This window comes from Labrus mixtus, chromosome 20, assembly GCF_963584025.1.
Source record: "Labrus mixtus chromosome 20, fLabMix1.1, whole genome shotgun sequence".
Classification (NCBI taxonomy): Eukaryota; Metazoa; Chordata; class Actinopteri; order Labriformes; family Labridae; genus Labrus; species Labrus mixtus.
This window is the reverse complement of record NC_083631.1, coordinates 4,111,717-4,127,676: the sequence shown is the minus strand read 5'-3', so window position 1 is coordinate 4,127,676 and position 15,960 is coordinate 4,111,717. Positions and strand designations below refer to the sequence as shown.

General features: G+C 40.7%; 1 protein-coding gene across 2 annotated transcripts; it reads right to left on the bottom strand.

Annotated features, from left to right (window-relative positions):
* Nucleotides 1-261: 261 nt before the first annotated feature.
* Nucleotides 262-13,015, bottom strand: LOC132995788 (ethanolamine-phosphate cytidylyltransferase-like). 2 transcript variants are annotated; one of them, XM_061065985.1, is made up of 13 exons: nucleotides 12,692-13,015; nucleotides 7,178-7,266; nucleotides 6,702-6,863; nucleotides 5,551-5,617; nucleotides 5,369-5,453; nucleotides 4,167-4,208; nucleotides 3,515-3,647; nucleotides 3,269-3,351; nucleotides 2,906-2,983; nucleotides 2,758-2,823; nucleotides 2,600-2,665; nucleotides 2,423-2,511; nucleotides 262-1,850 (listed from the first exon to the last, which is right to left on the bottom strand). In XM_061065985.1, exons 1-13 carry the CDS (start codon nucleotides 12,829-12,831, stop codon nucleotides 1,706-1,708), a joined length of 1,245 nt encoding a protein of 414 aa, XP_060921968.1. In that variant the 5' UTR covers nucleotides 12,832-13,015; the 3' UTR covers nucleotides 262-1,705. The 2 variants fall into 2 exon arrangements, with proteins under 2 accessions (XP_060921968.1, XP_060921967.1); XM_061065984.1 differs by having other exon boundaries at nucleotides 3,515-3,663; nucleotides 4,168-4,208.
* Nucleotides 13,016-15,960: the final 2,945 nt, after the last annotated feature.

Here is a 15,960-nt window from a genome sequence, read left to right as displayed (position 1 = left end):
TCCTGCTCTCTCTGGGCACCAGTGTTCTAATGACCTGACATTTAACGAACCATCTGTGTGAGTCATACATATGCTGTAAAAATCAGATCATTTTATTCTGATCAAAGGTCATTTCTGTGTCGGGAAAAAAAATTACCTTAACCTTTTATAATGTGACTCATGCACAGCCTGTTCATTTACTGAAGACATACATGACACATTACAATCCCCCTACACCCAGATGTTTTCTGTTTGAGTGAGAGAAAAAAAATACAAAAAGCCTTCAGAAATAAAATGTTATAATTATCAGCAATAGTGTACCTTAGTCCAATCATTTTTTACAACTGGGAGTTGTTGTTAACAAACATTATAGCCTACATTGAATACATTCCGACTTTACATACAGACATTGTTATTATGCTTTTTACATATGAAACCATCTATACAGTAGTTAATGCAGAGGAGGTAAGTAAAATACACATCTACAAAAAATATATTATTTCATCCGATTTGATAGAGACAGAGGTTAATTGTACAGAGTCAATGACAGTAAGAGGTCTATTTCATGAGTGAGAGGTCTATTTCATGATCAAGTCAACAACATTGAGCATCTGTCATTATTCTCTATTAAAACTAAAATCTAAATGTTAAAAGGAGTCTGTTAATGCTCTGAAGTGGTCTCTAGATTAGGATCAATCTAAGGTGTGTTGCTTTAAAACAATGCATTTTGCGCTCAAAAAGGCCGGGCATGCAGGTCTCTTCGATGTGCATTTGGGAGTTAAAAATCAGTTCTGACAATTTAACAGAAAATTTCTGATGATTTTTCGAGCAGTCAGTGCAGTCTGAGAGGAGCGAGGTCTGATATGTACATGAGGTCCAGTGAGAGTCCATCAAAGTGTCAACACCTCAGACAACCAAAGTTAGAAGTAGAGAATCACGGGAACTGTTCTTCCCCGACTCTCTACTGGTTTTAGCATCCTGCAGAGAGACTGTAATCAACCTATAATACATACATACAGTACGTACAGTATATACAAAGATAGTTTAGCTAGGGGGCGACAACCATTGCTGGACAGAAAGCAGTGACAACCCCACATTAATGACAAAACAAATCACATCCTTTAAAGTTCAAGGCATGGCCAACATCTCAAGTCCCCACACCTCCAATTTGCATGTCCGAACCCCCGAAAAATAACTCATAAAAAATGTGTTTGAAAGCAAAAAATTAAAGTACTTAAAGATTAAAAAAGTATTTTAAGACACAAAATAGACATTTGATAGCTTCCTTTTTCCTACTTTTGACTAATATTCTGTCCATAACTCCATAGTTAGCTGTCAGTATGTGAGTGCTGACTAATATAATCATGTAGTTGCATATGTAGGATATATGAATACACACATAGGATCCTCACACACATCCACACACACACGCACGCACGCACGCACGCACGCACGCACGCACGCACGCACGCACGCACGCACGCACGCACGCACACACACACACACACACACACACACACACACACACACACACACACACACACACACACACACACACACACACACACACACACACCCACACTGTATACCTGATACTCACAGCAGACTATGCCGACCTGGCTATAAATGGGCGGCTGTTAGTACTGTTGTCATCAGCCATGACTGTCACTGTTATCAAAGAGTTGTTTTTAGTGTACATGAGTTTATAGTAAGTGTCACTGTTATGTCAGTTGATGGTGCTTGTTTTGGGGCCTTTCTGCAGCACAGCCTGGGGTCTTTCTTTAGTCTTTTCCTCCTCTTTTCGCTTCATGGCCTGAATCACAGCGATCTCTTTGGCCTCTTTCTTCTGGTTCCTTGCTTCAAATAACAACCTGAATCAAACAAGGGAAAAGTGGAGGTTATCAACAAGCCCTTACACAGATGTGTATACTTTTCACAGCAGTAAAATAAAACTTCTAGAGCCTATTGAGACTGACGTTTCAAGGCTCGATATTTATGCTCCTATGAAGTTTGGTCTTCAATCTGAATGCCGCGGAGGTGTAAAAGAGGGGACAAAGTGATCCCCCTTCTATGACACCTTCTGAGGTCGTAACAGACGCTTACAGTGGTGAGAGGGGATGAGGGGATCAGCGGAGCCAGCGGGAAAGAACATTGCTGTGTGTGTGCAAATGTTTGACTGGTTGTGTATGTGGAGCTCCTGATGTGCCGCTATCTCTCGCGCTTCAGCAAAGCTGTACGCTATGTCAATTCACAAACTGGGACCCCAATATTAAGCAGTTCCAGAACCAATATGAATGTCTTATGGCATAATGAAAACAGAGCTTCCTGACAGTCTGCTGTTGCAGATTTACAATATGAAAAGGGCTAAAGATAACTGATAATTGTTATTTCTGCACCCATGGCACAGTGTATTGTTCTTCTACTTGTATTTTTTTTTTATTACCTGTTCTTAATTATCCTCTGCACAATGGCATCTGTGGTAAGGCTGTTCCCACTGTCAACAGTACGCAGGATTCCTATCCTCCTTGGCTCCTGGATAAGAAGCAAATAGAGCAAAATAAGTCTAATTCATCATCTCTGCAGATTACAGTGCTAGCTTTATGTGAGTGTGGAGTCTTACCGCATGAGGGTCGGATCCATCCTTGTCAGGATATATTTGTGTTTTACCATGACATACAAGATCAACCTGTGGACGAGAATGTGTGCTATGTTACTGATTTCTAATACACATAAATGTATTATATATTCATGAGGGATAAGTGTCTTCTCTGTTGTTACCTTAAAATGGTCAATCAAGTCTTTAGTGACTGCAAACGGTGCACCAATCACCACTTCGGAAACATACTGGGGGAAAAAAGTAGACAACAAATTCAGAAATCAATTGAACAAAATCACCTTCAGATTAAGAGCAAGAGGACAAACCTACTCGACAAGCCAGGACGCTGAGTGTTCTCTCGTGGACATTCATGATGGGGTAGTTTTTCCCTTTGTAGCGATTCACCTCCTGAAAGAACACCAAGAAGAATCACAATCAGATGTAGTGTTCAGGCATGTGTGCACGTACAATCCATTTGAAAATAGTGCTGGGGTGAGGAGTGCAAGGGATGCTGAAATACACATGATAATAAATGATGTAACCTATGGGTTGATTTACATGTGGTATATAGTTTTACAGTGTTTATATTAAAACAGTGTGTATAGGTTTAAAAAAAAAAAGCAGAAATCTGAAGTAGAATGCAAACACACCATTCAATGAAGCAGTAAATGTCTCATGCAAAAGAAGACTCACCTGATCAAAGTGCAAACCCACTATAATGTATGGCTTTTCTGCGAGTTTATGCACCGCTTCGAGGAAGTCAACATGGCCGATGTCTGACAGGTGAGGGGTCAAGGATGTTTGTGAAAAAGTGACTTCTCAGCAACTGAATTACTAATAACCCACACAATCCTTACACGGCTGCTTTTGTGAATAGGAGTACAGACAAGTCTTAGTTGACATTGAATGCAAATGCAAAATATACATTTCAAAGGATACGGAAGAGGTCAAAGGCTCCTGCCACATAGATGATGGTGTCTCCAGGTTGAGGCTCCTGCCCTGAAGCAAACTGGATGATCTTCTGTGACGTTTGCAGGAACTGAGACACCCCCGTCCAGGGACTGTGGCCCTTCTGCCCATGTGCCCCCCGTAAACCAGAGACAGGCAAAATGAGTACAACATGTACAAACAGAAAGAATACACTTCAGTTAATGGCCAGAAGCTGCATCACTGCCACCTAGTGGTGAGCATAGTTACATCGCCTTGGGCTTACTGAGAGTTGTTCCAAAAAGCCTGGGCACATTTATTCAATACGTGCCAAATTAACAGTGTTCCAGTTATAACAGTTTGAATGGTGCAGAGAGCCTCTGCTGCTTTCACACTTTTTAAAACCCAGACATGTTAACAGGGAACAGAAGTGGCATTCACTGTTTACTGGCAGGGTCCACAGCTTGATTTTAAAGTGGGTCCACAGTAAAGGCCTTTCTTTAATAATGGTTGACATTTGGTCCACTTAGCAGCATTGACTACTTAAATGACAAAACAATTAAGAGAGGGGAAGCTACTTTTTGTTTTAAACATGTGCCGTTAAGAAATTGGTAAAAGCTAAGGATTTGATATTGATTAGGTGATAAATATATTTGGTACCTACCTTTCCAAAGTTGTCTGTGTGCTGCTGATAGTCTGAACTATCCTGAAGAGAAGAGAGAATTGAGTTAGAAAGAGTAACATTTAGAGAGTACAAAAAGATGGGCGAGATGACAGCTTCCCGAAAGTGAAGCAAAAACAACTTGATCGCCCTCTAGTGGCTGACTGCAGTATAGGTCACACAGCATGCCTCCTCCTTGTCAACAGAAGTGCCATGGGTCAAACTTCAAATCAAAGTACAAGTAAAAAAAATATATTCTCTACGATTGTTTATCCTTATCTTGCTAATTTATATCCAAGTATTCTTTTTTTGGAGAAGTTTTAGTAAGATTTTCAATGCTTTTAAAAGGGGGTGTAATGTCTAAATTGGCACCTGAAGCGTTTCGGTTTAGCAGAGAAGAGACACGACAAGAGTAGATGTAACTAGCTCTGACACTGCAGTGATTCAGCTTTCATAACTCTAAATGTCAGCTTCTATGTCTACCAGCACTAGAGGCTGACCTGATGGGTCTTTACAATGTTGTCCGTAAGTTAAATGTGTGTTTTGGGAAGCTAAAGGGGCAGGACCACAGATTGTAAAGATTAATTGATGAAGCCTGAGTTACTTCAGGGGAATTTGTTTTCCTATCGATGGCAGTCGTCATGCTGGAAATCCTGTCTAAACTTAATTTTCAGTCAACCTAACGACAGGTTCAGAGCCGGAGCTGAGGTGGGTTTTAAGCCTCTTGACAAACTTTTATGTCAGACCCGCCTGTCAATCAGATCAGCTACGCGCCTTGTAATAAATAACACTTATCGTTCATAAAATCAAAAAAATCAACTCCCATACGGCATGTGCTGATCGAGACATAAACTAAACAGACCTAATCCAAACTAGGCTGTAGTGTTCATTTCTGCGGTTAAACTTGCTTTTTTGAATGGGTGTGTATGTGACTTCCGGCTCTTCTGCAGCGGACACTCAATGAACTGCAGGATTTTCGGCTTCATCTTTCAACACCAAAGTTCACATCAACATCACGGCTCCATTATCTCTACCCGGAAAACTCTGCCTCTAACTGATGTCACCAACGTGACATGTCAGCGATATTTTGGCCTTATTTTTGTCAACAAGGGCAGGTGGAAACACTGTGTCCATTTTATTACATGGTCAGTGGCTTAGACTTGGACTGTGTGTACTGAGACTGTATGCAGGAAATCTGTACTTACAATGTTGCTGTGGTGTGCTTTGGTCATCAGTAGCATCCTGCCAACCAGATCTGTAGTTGAAACTCCCTGGGTTCTCTTACACTCCCTGTAACACGCAAAGACACCATGTAACATATTTATAAATCACACACACAATGCCCCATTCTGACTGTATCTTTCAACATATTTTAAATGGAACTCACCTGTACCGGCCCGACTTCTTCACCTCTTCATATGTGTCTTTCCCATCCACTGTTAGTGTAATATCATCTGAAACAACAGAAAACATGAAATCCAGTTTATATCAAAGTGTTAAAACTCAGTAACAAAGCTTTATTCTTGCAACTGTAATCTTAATGTCTATTAATCTTTAAGTGCAGTGATGGGTCGTGGCCCCCTAGTGGGCTAAAAAGGTACTGCAGGTGGTTGCAAGAGGTCTTTTACAAAACAAATACAAAATATAAAAAAAAGTTTTTATCTTTTCAACTAAAATACTTTCTGTTTTGGACATATTTTGTTGTTTCCAAAATAGTTACATGTATGTGAAGGGATTTATTTTTGCACTGCATTGTGCAATATTGTTGGCATACTGGGACATAACATTTTTCTTTTCATGACATGGAAATATGCTTGAAAATATCAAATGTAAGCTAAATAGTTGATCAGACTTGTATGATCAAAGGTTTAAGTGGGCATAAACACTGTGTGTGTGAGTGTGTGTGTGTTTGGGGGGATCAGACCACAGAATTCTTAAATGGTTAATGGACTTGAGTTTGTATGGAGCTTATATAGTCTTCTGACTACTCAAAGCACTTTGCTCAATGACACATCGACACGTGGCTGGAGGAGCTGGGGATCGAACCCCCAAGCATCCGGTTGAGAGACGACCGACTTTACCACTGATCCACAGCTGCCTCTTAGAGCTCCTGTGAGAAACTTTTGGCTTCTGTTGATTTTGGCACGCCCTGCGATCAAAGCAGTACCTCTCATCTTAGATGATTTTGTCCTATACATGTGAAAGTAGTGTGTTTCTGATGTCTTTTAACGGTCAAATGTATAACTCATGGAGAATCTTTACTGTTGCAAATGTAAACAAAGTCTGTCTGTGCAGTGTGCTGTTAATCACTTTGTCAGACCTACCCTGTGGCAGAAATGTCAGGCATTAAATAAAACAATATAAAAATAATAAGTCCGCACCCTGATGGTTTTGTTTGCTTTAGTAGTTCATACAGAGTCATCAATACTCATTACAGGCTGTTTCATAACCAGCCAAGAAAACTCCTCACAGGAGCTTTGAGTCATGGAATGACTATTGGTGTTTCTGCAAAGGACATGAGGAAGTGCTCTACTGTACCTCCGTGCACACAGAAGTCACAGTTGTACTTGTCGAGGGTCTCTAGGGTGGTGACGTAAGGCGCTCCCTCCACGACCTCATCCACCCACTTTATGGCCCTCACCATCTTGTACCTTTCTGCCTGAGTGAAGACTGGCGGACCCTTGTGCTTCGCAATCTCACCTTGAAAACACAGCAAGATAAGAACACTCGTAACACATTGTTAGCCTGAATACACCCTGTGAACGTACATTAATAGAAGTACACTAGTGACTGATTTGGCATTGGCTTGCCACATATATTATTGTCAAATATTTTTGGACCTTGACATTAATGTCATTCTGGGTTATCTAAATGACAGTGTGTTGAAAGGAGGGCGAGTCACGACTGTTGCACTACAATCACAACATTCCCTTCAAAGTGTAAAGTGGACACTGAAGGTAGAGTAGATGCACTCTACTCTAGTTGTGGGAGGGACGATAGTCAGTGATTCTTACTGTCTGTGTGCACTCCAACGATGAGGTAATCTCCCATTGCCTTGGCCTGTCGCAGCTGGTTGGAGTGTCCATAATGGACCATGTCATAGCTGGGCGGAAAAAAGATAATGAAAAGGGAATAAGAATTATCACCAAAGTTGCATAATGACAGTGAGGTAGAGTGGCTGTATGAGCTGTTCTTTTCTTTTTTTTTTTTTAACTCAAAGACAACGGATTGAGTGGATTTGTTCATTTCTTGAATTTTGGAAGGGGGGTAGGTAAAAAAAACAAAAAAACATGTCAATAACCCCTTGTTAGTACATAAAGATCTGTGCTGGTGAATAAAGCATGGCTGTTCTTAGGGCTGAGCAATATGGATCAAAAATCATATCTTGATAATATACATATATTTACTGTATATCTCTATATGTTCTTCTGTAAACAAAACAAGAGTAACAAAACAAAGTCCGTCCTCAGTCAGATCCACTTGGGCTGAATGCCAAATGTCACACAGACACTTTTATTAACAGCCAGCTGCACAATGTCAACATGTACATGTGTATTTTGTTATGCAGGGGGTGTTTGACTTTTGCTCAGAGAGAGAGGAGGGGGGAGCAGGGTGAAGAGGGACAGTGAGAGGAGAAACAGGCTAACTCAGTTCTACAAATGAAACCTATAACGTTATTCTAACATAACAAACTACATCCATATTAATGATGTTTTACCCTATACCTCGCTCCAATTTATAGCCATACATCTTAACAACTGCATATGTTTTCTCACCCTACCTTTTCTATTTTTTTATGTATACATTTTGAAGCTCACACTGTTCTTTAATATTGAACAGGCAGACTCTTTTTGACACTGGGACGTACAGTATGAGTTTCCTTGAGCACAAGTTTTCCGCCTGGGATTCAGAGAGTATTTCTGATTCTGTTGTTTTTTTAACAAACTTGCAGCAACTTCGTCCAGAAAGAAAGATGAAAACACTTCAAAGTAAGTTAAAATCAACGCGTTGAAGGTAGAATGTGAATGGTTTGTTCATGAGATCAAATACAAGAGATATTTTTTGATATGCGTTTCTGATCGTATCACTGTCATCCACACTCGATGTCATGTGATCTTCTGAATATCTGATCTGAGTCTCAAACATGAAAATGTCCAGCACACAGTGTGTTTTCCCTCCCTCACACTCCACCCTGCCTGTGATAGCATCTGGAGATAATTAGATTAGCACAGATTGCAGACTGAGACTGTATCGTTGTAATCTAGCATAGTAATAGTGAACAGATGGGTGTTAGCCTTCTATCACTATCACTACTGCCAACAGCTGACATCAGTGTCAACATGTTTCTTCTGCTCTACTTTGAATATTATATAGATGTTTCATATGCACTAAAAAAGGAGAAGAATGCGTTCAAACCGCAGAAGTGACCACATGTAACACTGAATACTTTAGAAGGATCTGATCAGGAATTTATTCAGTAACTATCAGCAGTTCTGAGTGAGTCGGTAACTCAGAGAATCACAATAATGACAAGATAATAACGGCATCTCTGTCCTCTTCAGTTTATTATATTACACGTCAGCACCCTCAGGAGTCAGGTGTAAAACAGGGCTATAAATAGCATCCTCACAAATCAATAAGAAAGCGGATGATCCTCGCCAGAATTACAGTGTGTACACAGCCACAACAGTAATATAATCTCACGTTGTTTCCAGCTCCATTCTTTGCTAAAGAGAGAGGCAGCATCTGCAGCCTGGTCTCCCTGCAAAACAAGCAGCTCTGCACCTGAGGGTGTTGTGATAGAAAAACAACTGTGACTACACTCAAGGTCTTTTCTGCGAGTCGTTATTTGCACTACTGCTGGAACAAAATGTGCAACAATGTAAAGGTTTTTTTTTTTTGGTCAAGCCAGCTCATCACACAGACGAACAAAAGATTTCCAGTGTGACGTGCTGCCCGTCTGCTGCAATGAGATCCACATGTGCAGGCTCTGAGGCGATAGTGCAGGGCCAGAAGAATCTAGTAAGGAGGGAGGGCATTTGGAGGTCAATGAATGGAGAAGAAAAACTCCAAGACCCAGACCGAGTTACATAAGAGCAGGAGGCTGCTTCTGGGGTGTTATACTAGCTGCTTGTCCGACGTGTGTTACCCTATTCCTGTTGTATTTTTCAGCAGGGATAGGTCGTGACAGTATCAGTGTGGGATGATGAAATATTGATTAGCTTAGCCTGTTAGCGGACACCCTAACAGCACCTAAGCTTCACAGGAGCAAAAACAAACCACATTTAAAGGGACAAGGGTAGGAACTATAGCAGAAAAGACAAAGTGAGAGAACATAATCTTGACTTGATTAAAGTGTCAACTGAATCAAATTGATGCTGTTCAAGTGGATTTCTCTAAAAAAAAAAAAACTAAAAAAAAACCTGGAGACATAGAGCTTTTCAGACATTCAGCTTTTCTTTTCTGTATTGAACATTTCTTTGTTAGTTCCCAGGAAACCCAATAGTCTCCGATAAGCCTGAGCAGAATGGGAAACACTCTGTTACGTCACAGAGGCTTTAAACAGCTGAGTTTATAGTCTCATAAGGATGCACTGTCTCAGCAGTTACACATGGAAGTGGACCTTACACTTTCCCCTTGTGATGAATCCTCTGACAACTGATCTTTAACCCCTCATCACCTCTTCGCACAGTGACAAATAAGAGAGGAAAGATTGTCTTCTGCAGAGAGCATGTGTCGTGACTGAACTCTTTCCTTGGAATTTTCCTCTCATGCTTGCTGACGGGGCTGGATGTCAGTGAGAGCGTGATGATGCTGATGTGTAGTGGGGCTTCAGGGGGGGAACAATGTGTTCAGTGACGGGAACGGCTGCACGAGCAGCGGTGGCCGGAGCAGGTGTGGGCAGGAGGGGTTAGAGGGGTTAACGGCATGAGCTCTGTTGACATTGGCTCTTCTTTGCGTGCTCAGCCCACCGGTTAATATTCTGGCATCCCAAACATTCTGCAACATTCCACCAAACCACGGACAACAAGCCACACCTAAATGTCAGGAATTCTACAGGAGAAAGCCACTGTAATCCTGGCCTTAAACACAGAAAGTCAAAACATTTTATTTTGCCGCTACTCAGTAAAGAGCCAGACGCTGTCCACCAAGGATCAGTGTTTCCTGGACAAGACACTTTAAGGGGTTAGTCCTCCTCGGGATGCTACTTTTAGCATTTTGACTTTTGATTATATAGATTGAAAAAAAAGTCAGAAAAAAATGCGAAAAATGTAAACGGCTGATGGCTGCAAATTCTGGTCGTTTTTTTTTTTTTTTTTTAAAAAGCCCAAAATCTATTTGCTATCATTTATGGAAACAACAAAACTTAATTTCTCCATTTTGAGCAGCTGAGCCTGAGAAATAAAAATTAGAATTTCTGCGTGATAAAAAACATACAAAGATGATCGCATTTGTTGTTCATCCATTTTCTGTCACCCATTTCATCGATAGACCTTTGCAGCCCCTGTCAGTTTGCTAACATCTCCTGCAAAGAATTCAGCTGCTGACTCATCACATTAGAGGTGGAAAGCATTTTTGGATTCAAAGAATGTCCTGTTTACCTTTGATAAACCAAAGGCCTCACTATCAACACGTCTGTGCAGTCTGCAGGATGTTCTTCTTGAGCACTTCAGACGGGGAATCATTGAAATATATATGTTTTGGTTGTCAGGGAAAGTCTGCACTGGAGACCTACTGTATGTCTGAATGGAATAATATAGCATTCCTTAAATAGTGTCTACAATTAAAAAAAAGTCATTATTTGACTAGTTTGGTTTGATATCAACATATTCTATGTAAAACTGAGGTAACTGATCGTACAGAGCTTTATGATGGACTATCTTTGAAGTGGTAACTGAAAGTGAGTAGCCTACACATATCTGACACTATACTGGAGAACAGTCATACTTTAAATTCATCTAAAACATATAACAGCCGTTAGGCTAGTCCAGACCCCTGTTTGTTGTGCTCAGCTGACCGGTTGCATAAAGAGAGGCAAGCAGTTCAATTTATCTTTAATTATGTCCAATATTAAAACAAATCAGGAGCATTTTGTTGCTGCTGAATGGATGCTCTACTCTAGTACAGTTGTTCCATGACGCTCAAACAGAACACCTTGTTTGTAAAAGATGTTATTGTGGTATCATGAAAGTAATCCCAAAAGTGAGGCTAAGCAGATCAGAGTGACCCTGTGCAGCATTATAACAGTCACAGTAGCAGCATATACAATACCCAGGCCCTGAATCACGTTGTACGTCTGCTGAGCAGTGGTGTAAGGGTGCCAATAGAAGTGGATTTTTCATTTTTCGCCAAACTTTTTTTTAAAGGGCCGGTTCAGCAGAGGATAACCGGCCTCTGTTATAAACAGTGACATGTAAGACTACTCTTGCATATTTAATTTACTTAAAAAACATCCACTGCTTGACTTAAGGGAGAAGGGATTGTTATGAAATTAACATAATCCACAGAAGAAAAGCAGGTTTTATCATTTTAACAGGCAAACAGACTACAGGCTGAGACAACTACACCATCCAAGGGGAAAAAATTGCAGCATTCTACTGAATATTGTGAAGGGATCTAGAAGTGTGGATAGAGACTGAAAAATAACCGGGTATACTCCCTCTACCTTCCTATAAACTGCACTACACCACTGCTGCTGAGTATATCAATGGTGGCTGATTTGAGCAAAGTTACAAATTCTAAATAAAAACAGAGAACTCTTTGTTTAACAACATTTAAAACAAGTAACAATAGAAAAGGGACAGAGATAGTGTAAGAGGTTAGACCTCGTGTATTCCTTATTTAAAAAACTGTGGTGTGATGTGTCTTAAAGCTATGGATTTTACTTTTACTTTTTATTATACTATTTATATTAAATTATGTATACTAGTTTTCATATTATCTCATTTAATTAGATAATGACACATTTAGAGATTCAAAACAACATTTAGTGACCACTTGAGCCTTACATTGGCCCTGCTTGATGTTTTAATTTGCACAGGTGTTGAGTGAATTAAGGTGGTAAAAATTTTACATTATAGATAAATTGCAGATACAGTACATTTAGTTGGCGAACAATTTAAAATAATGTTAATGTAAGCTGCAAAGTTCAGTGGCCTGTAATATTATCCTGATGTTATTATGTAATTGTATGTTCACTGAGTTGGAAAATGTACACTAGGATCATGTGCCAGTAATGATGCCAAGTAAAACTAATGAACTGTAATAAGTCCTGGATTCCAGTGGTCATATGTTTGGCCATTGTAACCATTAAAGAGCATGAAATGAGTGAATGTTAAATTCAAAGTTTGTGTGCATCCCTTGAGGATGAAGCAGCAGTCCTGAAGGAGCTCTGCAGCAGGCCCGTCCCGGTGGTAGATGACAGACTGGCACGTTCTTTCAAACGTGCTCGAAAATGCAAACGATAAGAAATAAGACTGTGACATCTCTTTAACACCTTCAAACATCCGGTCAGAAGGAAAACTCACCAGCCGTCGCACCACACCCGTATCCTTCGCCTCCTCTTCTCGGGACTGCACGCTGCAGCGCTGGGGGTCGTCCCTGCGTCTTTCCCGGTTGCTGCTGCTGCTGCGTTCACTTGGTGGTGGTGATGCCCGTTCTTGATCATTATTTTAAGCTGGTGGTTTATTCTTTTAAAATAATAAAAAAGTGCAACTACAGCTACAGAAGGTGTCCCTGCAAATGTGATGGTAAGCGCACCGTGTCTGATGTGTATCCCCTTTCAGAACAGGACAGCCGGTTTCTGTGTCAGGATCAGCAGCAGCAGCAGCAGCAGCAGCAGCACCACTGCGATGCGCCAACGCCTCCTCGACCGGCGACGCAGCGACGCATGACGCACGACGCCCGGCTACGTCAAGTCGAGGAAAGAATGCAGGCACGTCGCGGAGGGAAGGAGAATTGCTGAGTAAAACCCATGCCATTCTCCTTTGTAGTAAGAGCCTTTATTTTGAAAGGCTCAGACCTGAAGAAAGGTGTTAACCCTGTCGGACTTGACGCAGGTTGAATCGTACGATGAAGTGCCGGTGCACGCGGCCGACATGTTGTTACATAATAGCAGCGTTTTCCTCCGTCATGTGATAAATATCTGGATTCCCACAGACATAGCAGGCTATCTGCCAAGGCTGCCTTTGATGGAATGCCAGTACATTAACTGGACTTTCATTTACTATCATGCATCACTTTAAACTAACCAAATTCAACATAATACTACATCCTGTATCACTTTATCAAACATAAAACATGAAAGCAATTAATAAAAACGTGTTTTTAAGTAAGTAGCACTATGGTAGCCTAATAGAAAGTGTTCATAATTATGACATAATGTATCCTAATTAACTAGAATATAAAAAAGTTATAGCCAAGGTTAGAGAATTAAAAAAGGCCAATTATGACAATTATGATCACAAAGCATCAGGCTACATGAGTCAGATGGGCTAACATCAACAGTCCTGCAATAAATCTTTATCTAAGTGAAGATACAGTTTAGTGTCTGATGACCCAGAGGGTTCACTGTGTTCCCTCCACGCTGATCATTTTGTGGTGTGATGTGTTGGCTTTACTCTTTACAAAATGTGTGTCTGATCATCACAATCAATGCCCTGAAAAACAGAGTTCAATTAAAGCCCTCATGCTTACACATTGTCACACTGCTGATTTTATCTTGCTTTACATGTAAGCTATTCTTAGTGTGTCACTATAGCATTAGTAGTAAAACATAAAGTTTCCATCATTTGTTTGAACTAGCTGATCAGTATTATAATCTGTAAGTGAGAACAACACAATAATAATAAAGGGAAATTTTTTTGTGTTTCACTGGAAATTCAAGTTTGATTTAGGGGGCCGAGGATAGCATGTCCTCTGTTTGTTAAGAGCGGATAGTGCACTGGAGGGGAAATCCTTGTGGGAAGAGAATGTGGCGTCATCTTGTGGAAAAACCCTGTTAAATCAGACAAAGTCTTTACACCGAAGAGCCAGCAGAGGGAAACCCAAACCCACATATTGCAGAGCCAGGGCAAGGTTAACTCCTTCACAAAGGCAGTCATACAGTATTTATCTAGTCCTGTCTCTACACTTGTATTGAGTCTTTATCAGGCAGGACTGCACACAGGCGTGTTGTGCTTCATATGAAAAATAAGATTGTACGTTGTATCCTCCTGTGCTTCATCATTGCAGAGGATTTGTTTAATTTCTGATTTGAACAGGAATAAACAGCTTCCCCTGTCTCCCAGAATGTCCTCTACCATCGGGACATTTGCCCAGAGGAGCCCCCGTACCATGATTTGGCAGCACAGACGTGGAAAATGAACTGCCTCACTGATGGAAATGGCAACATTAATTGTGCAGCGGGGCTGAGCTGGGAGAACTGGGGCAGGCACCTGCTGCAGAAGTGGGTGAAGATGAAGAATGCTGTCCTACATATCGGCCACCAGCTCACCTTAACCCAACCTGCCAAATTAATCAACCCTTCAGAGGCCATCGGGCTGTCTGGGGCAGGCATCCAAGGAGGGAGAGAGGAGCCTGTTTTTAAGGCACAGGTCACTTAGACCTGTAGGAGCCGCCTTCATTTATGAGAACAATACTAGGCTGCTGCGTTGGTGCAGAAGCACTGGGGGTTGGACTTGCCCTGCAGGATGGAGTGGTAAGACACAGCTTGTCTTCAGCCATCTGTCTCTGTGTCTCTGCATGTGCTCTCAGGAGATGTGTTTTGAATGTGCTGGGGTTGAAACGCTGCTGAGGAGGGTGATGTTTGATGAGGTGCGCCGAGACAGAGGGGGTTTAGGAGGCCCACAGGGAGCGCAGATGACTAACTCACTACTCCTCCTAATCTAGGACAAGCACACCTAGACATCCTTCATGACTCTAATGTTTTACTCGTGTCGGGCCAAAAATATGTCCACCGAGGTTAGCCAAAGTGGGTCGCCCAATGGCTTTTTTTGGATCATAGAAAAAGAAATCGTGCCATCTAAATGATCGCTGTCTTCTCAAACCCACCCTGGACGGCAAAAAAGCCTTCCCCGCCAGTTTATTTTTACAAGTATCAAAGTGGGTCAATGACGCCACAGAATACGACAAAAAACCCAATTTAAAGAGGGTTTTTTTAACGCCTCCAAAGACACAGCGGCAGTGATTAAAATGCTTTTTCAAAACATTTTTATTGGTCTTATAGAAAATAAAGTAAGCTGTATCAACAAACATACAATATATACATCAATAACTTAGACACCTCAGAGAATCACGTTTAAATCCACAGTTGTTACTGTATATATGAATACATAGTACTTATCTACAGATTGCAAAAAGTACAATAATTTAATTTATAAATAGTTACAATTAACTATTGTCTGTTTTCATACAAAGTACTGCAATATTTTTATAACAACCCATACAGAAAAATAACAAAACAGATTATTAACTTTGTATTACTTGCTTTAGATTTGATACCTTTTTAAACACAGACCCACTCCATGAAGTAAAGAGGGAAAAAACCTGCACAGTCGACTGTTTACAAAGCATACTCTCATGGAAAAAAGCCAATGTCTCGAGAGCTAAGAAATTCACACAAGTGCTGTTACATTATCCTCTCTTACGCAATGCTTTTGAAAACAAAGCAGACGAGAAAAATAAAAAATATATAAAAAAAAGACAACTAATTAAAAAGTAAATCTGCAGAACAAATTACAGTGTAAAGATCAATTTTCAAACAACACACTTGACACATGATGAGAACACAAACGCT